This window comes from Populus nigra, chromosome 1 (assembly GCF_951802175.1).
Source record: "Populus nigra chromosome 1, ddPopNigr1.1, whole genome shotgun sequence".
In the NCBI taxonomy this organism is placed as follows: Eukaryota; Viridiplantae; Streptophyta; class Magnoliopsida; order Malpighiales; family Salicaceae; genus Populus; species Populus nigra.
The window spans coordinates 16,090,599-16,096,653 of record NC_084852.1 but is presented as its reverse complement, the minus strand read 5'-3'; the positions used below and the strand labels follow the sequence as shown (position 1 = coordinate 16,096,653).

At 36.9% G+C, this 6,055-nt stretch overlaps 1 protein-coding gene across 1 annotated transcript; it reads right to left on the bottom strand.

The window, feature by feature from the left end:
- On the bottom strand, positions 1 to 3,011 carry LOC133700412 (lysine histidine transporter 1-like). The gene is made up of 8 exons (XM_062124299.1): positions 2,823 to 3,011; positions 2,269 to 2,417; positions 1,743 to 2,126; positions 986 to 1,379; positions 757 to 862; positions 584 to 675; positions 387 to 455; positions 1 to 303 (listed from the first exon to the last, which is right to left on the bottom strand). Exons 1-8 carry the CDS (start codon positions 2,877 to 2,879, stop codon positions 205 to 207), a joined length of 1,350 nt encoding a protein of 449 aa, XP_061980283.1. The 5' UTR covers positions 2,880 to 3,011; the 3' UTR covers positions 1 to 204.
- Positions 3,012 to 6,055: the final 3,044 nt, after the last annotated feature.

The window sequence follows — 6,055 nt, the reverse complement described above, 5'->3', positions numbered from 1 at the left end:
TTGTTTACCAAAAACAAATGATAAGATTATGTTCTGCTGACACGCAAAATGCAAGGCAACTGTAGTTCAAATAAAACACAAACGGTGGCAAGGCTTGAAAACAACATTGCTGGACAATGGAAAAGACATCTTATTTTTAATACAGCTACAGGGCGCCAATCTAATATAGTTCTCAGAATTTACACTGAGTTGTGTAAGGATTGATCAAGAGAAAAACTTGTAGCCCTTGGCATTAAGTATGATAGTCCGCAACCCTCCAATAGGTGACAAAATCATCAATAAGAAGCCAAGTATAATGCAGATCTGAAATGGAGAAAGCAGGATCAGGTTTGAGGAGATGAAAAGCATATCAAAGTGTGGTGTGAAAAATTAAGCATTGAGCATACCCAGTTGGTGATCCATGATAAGCTGAACCTCTTAGGTTTGTAGATGGCCAGCCACATGATACAAGGGAGCTGAAAATGAAAGGAAAGAGATTCAGGAATTGGAACTGAAGCATCCTTGAAAAGTCCGTAAACGAAACAAGAAATTTCTGCAACTAAATTTCATTTTTTATTGCACAGGACAAGAAACTAGTGCTTACAAAGTAAGTTGTTGGGGCAAAAGCAAATCCTCCGAAGAATCCCAGAAGACCACCAAAGAAAGGGAAGCAGATGCCAACGAACATTGTAAACGCTGAAATCAAAATCGAAGTCTCAATTTATACGACTTAAGCCAGACACTTCCGAAGTGACAACACTGGTGAAATTTACTCACCAACATATATATTGCGTGTGATGAATCGAAGCTTTCTGGAAGGCCTGAAATGCAACTTCTTTACCAGCAACGTTTCTAGCATGTCAAATACTGGAATTGCATATATCTGTTGTACAACAGAAACAAAAGAATAATAATAATAAAAAAAAAGCAGGACAAATTCATGTTAGTTTTGCTATCATGGTGATTGAACTGCTCATGAGACATGATCAACTGCATCAAATCAAACCTGATAGCTTCCGATAACGTGGATAACGACAAACATGTTAGCTGCTACGATGAGCCATGTTGGTTTTTCTAACGATATGAGTATGTTGTCTTCGACTTTATTACCGAACATGTAATACCCTATCAGAGCAACTGGGAAGTAGCACAATGCTACAACTATATAGGCAACCACCACTCCTTTCCACATTGGCCCTTTCGATGGCTTGCCTGGTTTAGATGGAATTGTTGCTTGAATCTCTAACACAACGTTGTGCCCAGCATAGGCAAAAGCTACATCGCCCAAGGCAGAAAAGAAATTGAAGACCGTTCCAGAAGTTGTCGAGGCTTTGTAGCCATAGTCGACATCTGGCTGAACACCTTTGTGGACAGAAGCTGACCATGCAATGGTAGAGTAACTGCAAAAGATTCATTACACCAAACACGATTGTGTTTGGTCATCATCAATTAGAAAGTACAAAACAAGAAGTAAATGAATTCCTATGACTCTTTAAGAATTCTCTGTTGCATTAGGTGTACCCTGTAGGAATGCTTTTCATTTATAACACAGGAGGCTGCAGTCTCTGGCTAAAGCTGATCGTTATTTTTCGAATTCATAATGGATTATGCTAAACGGTTGCCTTATTGATTAATTTCTAGAAATCATTTAAGCAATTCGTCCCTCTCATTTCCATCCTATCCTCTTCAATTTTCCAGCAGAGGATTTAGAATTATGTATTGCAAATCAAAGAGGGTGGTGAATTGACTTGCGGCCAACATACCTCAAAGACATGACTGCAGCAGCCAGTGAAACACCAGAGATGGAGTTAAAGTTGGGAAGATGAGAGAGCACGAAATGAACCGAGGCGAAAATCATGATAAAGTAGGTTAATTTGATCGGTGCACAGTCTTTGCACACTAATTTGTGGATCTTCTGAAGTGATTTTCCTCCAGTAACCATGTAGACTATGTCAACCCCTACTTCACAAATAAGCTGCTGGGGCACTACTATGTAAAGACCAAGTTTTTCACCAAAGGCATGCTGGCCAAGCTCATGGTATCGGTCAAATCGTTTCCCAGGAACCATCTCATGCATCTCAACCATTTGCCATAGGGTGTACAAAGTGATGGTCCATGAGAGCACAAGAATTACGGTACCAGGGCCCCTGGAATCAAAGATGAAAAAGACCTGAATTACCAATCATGCCGTCACAGATTAAGACTAATTCCATTTTCTAGAAAAATTTAAAGATTTAAGGACAAATATGAATCAGACAATTTCACGATGATGCTGACGAAGACACATACCATCCAAGATTTGCCATTGCATATGGAAGACTGAGGACACCAGCTCCAACCATGGCCGTAACATTGTGGAAAGCTGAATACCACCATTTTGCATTTCTCGAGGAAGTGATTGGAAGCCAATCATCAATCTCCTTCTTCCTTCTATCTGCCTGTCATTCACAATATCACATCTCCTTGTTACTTTCAATAACAAAACTGCACACTTAAAAATTGAGTAATCCAATTCCAAGTACATGCTAGATAGATATTCCAGAAAATAAAAAAAGGGTTCATGACTATGATTTGTTGATTGATCACAGACTCAGGATCTTGGTTCCACAAGCCAACATGATTTGCACTATCCTAAGGCATATTGTATGTGAAGTAACCTCCTATTTTTGCTTCTAATAACTTTGTAATCCTGCATCCTAGCATAACTCAGCAGAAATATTTCTGTTACAAGAAGAGGTAAGATCCTAATGGACAAACAAAGCCTGCTGTAACTTCACACAGTAGAGTCTAGCTATCATTCCAGATGAAAACATGTTGTTGTGTAGGACAGGAGAGGGACATACTTCTGATAATTCCTCGGGGACATCAGGTTTTTGATTATCAGGAACTTGAGTACCCATTTCTGTGCTGGCTGAGAATTTTGTGACAAATGAAGATGACAATGAATCTTTGGAAATAGCAATATATAATTAGGAATTGCGAATTAAGGAAATATCGAAAATGACGATGACTTTAAAGGGATACCGTTCGCCAGCTTGATGACAAGCAACATAATCCAAGAGAATTAAATATAATGGATCTTTTTTAAATGGAAATATAATGCAAAGAGCAGAATACACGAGCGGTATCTTAATTAACAAACAAATATCATACTTACCTTAAATTCTTTTCTGTATAGATTCTTCATTCTCTCTTTCTTTTTTTCTTTTCTTTTTCATTTTTCCATTTTGTTACATATTCTATTGTAATGTTTTTGGCACCCTGCGTGCATTGAACATGAATGATTTTGGCTTTGGAAGTCCAATGTATTTCGTATTTTTTTATATAGAATTTTATTTTCAGCTCAGTAAAACGTTTTCAATTTTGCATTGAAAAAGAAAAACTAAAAAAGGAAAAACCATTTTCAGCACACCCTAAGCGCTCCTGGTCAGGTGGGCAGGCTGTATTTTGGCTTGTTGATATTGATGTTGGTCGGCATTCATGCACCTAATTCTTGCAGCCTTCTGCTAAACAAGATAGAAGAAAAAACATACACAGCATTTAGATGCTGCAATTTGCTTGTATTTCCCGCAAAGAGGTTAATGACATTGGTCAACTATAAAATTCGTCATTATTATTCCTCTACTTTTCAAGTAAAATTAACCATCAAATCCTGTCAACAGCTGGGGACCCTAAATGCTTTCCATGCAAACACAGGATCACCATTTTTGCAACATGGCAGGTGATATTCCTATCAAGGAATCGGCACCTTCTTAGGAGTATCTGACCGAGGCCTTTGGCGAAGTGGCAGGCAGGCCTTGAAACTGTTGAACTTCTATTCTATTTATCTATTCTGCCTACTCCATCTGATATAATTTATTATGCTTGCACTGACACATGGCGCCAAACATTGCAATGGTGGAATCTTTGGGAAACATACAGCTACCATGCGTTTAAGGTTATAGTATTAGTAATACTGACAAATCTGCTGGTGTATAACCAACAGCTGTATGTTTGCTAGCACATCACTTTGAATCAAATCGTCATTGATATCTGATCTACAAAACCACGCTGTCCCGTTCCTTACTATTTCTGGGCTAAGGTCAACTTTATTCTGCAATCTCTATCTATGGCAAGAACAGCCTGCAGTTTCCTGGAAATCTCTTCACATATCAATCTTTCTTTTCATGGCTGCACCAAGAATTCAAACAAGGATGTAAGAAGGAAATATTCTTTATCGATACGGCATGCTATTTTTTCCATTCATCCCAGCAAGGTTTGTTTTAACCACAATTAAAAGCAACTCAAACACGAACACAATCAAATACCTGCTACTATATGGTTATTCTCGCTCTCGTCGAGATAAATCGAACCCCATCCTCTGTTCCTGCTTATTTATACGAGATATTTTAAAAAGTGAATATCCTTCTTAGTTGCAGCAGGGTTTGGAGAAAGAATATGAAATATATATATATATATTATCAAGAATGAGAAAAATAATATTACAAGTATAGAATTCTTATGCATATGTAAATTCAAAATTAAAAAGAGAGAGGATAGGTTGATGGATCCCAAGCTTTCTATTCTAATTTCTAATATTAGAATATAGCTTATACCTGATATAAAAAAAATAAAAATATTAGATTGAATGGAGTTGATGAAGAAGAAGATTCATGGGTAGTTCATCGGATAACAGACAATGTGATACAAGGCCCACCACCATAATAGTTTAATATAAAAAAGACTAGCTATCATTATTAGTTTATCGAAAGTTTTTTTTCATAAAGGCAGTCTCCTACCTGAACAACTAGCTAATTTCAACTATAAGATAATATTTTGTTGCTGTTTTGGGACAAAAAAGAAAGATATACGAAGGATATTATTGTGGAGACGAAGATAAAATTAGGATAACTTTTAGCCAATTTTCAGTTTCTCTATAATGGAGATAGAGAAAAGAGCCAAGCTATTTTCAGTTTCTTTTATTCTGAAACAATAATCAAACGTGACCTTATAGTCCAACACAAAATCTTCCAGCCATCTAGTTTACCACACAACTGAAGCGAGGAGTTTATCCTGACACAAAGAGTGTAAGGTTTGTTTCTGAAATATCCCCTTGAGCCATATCTACAATTTGAAAGATAAATAGACATGGATAGTTTGCGTTAATGCTCCCTTCTCAACCTTTACATCTTTGGTTATTTTGCCTTTGAAGCTTGCAAAAGAAACCAAACACTGTCCAGGAATACTAATATCAGAATAATACAAACAAGAGCTCTCGGCTTTCCAGCTTATCATTGGGTGATGATCCCTTGTGATGAACTTCAATTTATGCAAAATCTTCGTTTAATATCCTACATCAAATTTTTGTTACAATCAACAGCATCCTGTACCCATCTCTGGGCTCCGATCTCAAGCCTAACGAGATAAGTTACCTTAACATTTTTGCCTAGGTCCTGACAAATATTGATCCTTATCCTGTTCTTCCTTTTTATCAACAGTTGATCCATTTGGAAGCCAATGATCACATCAAGAGTATATTTCTGCAATTTCTTGACTTAGTATAGGCATCACCTTTTGCTGTCCCTAACATCAGCTGGTGAAAATCGTGCAGGATTTCTTGCTATTATTATACCCTCTGCAGCTTTTGTTGGAGGTATGGTTCTTACTCAACTTCTAGTATGTCATATTTCAAAAGCTGATATTGTTTAGGATTTAGCAGGAGTATATGGTATGATATGAGGGAAACTGAACTTGATTATCTTATTTATTATTATGAAATCCATAGCAACATTTTAGCAAAGTCTAATTTGTAAAGCGTGCCATTCGATTCCACTACAAAGTGATCTTTTTTTGGTTACAGAGTAATCTTTTTTGCTATGATTATTCCAACTGAGAGTGCATTACTTGTTAGACATTCTGACTCGTCTTCTTTATTTGATAGCTCTCACATGAGGATTCCAAATTTCTGTGAGCAAATTCCAGGCAACTAGATGCAAGACTTTCCGTTATAATATGTGGAAATGGCAAAGTGCTGCAGAGATTTTCTGACGTGAGATAAAAAAGATGGTAATCTATGCACAAACATATTCACCTTAAA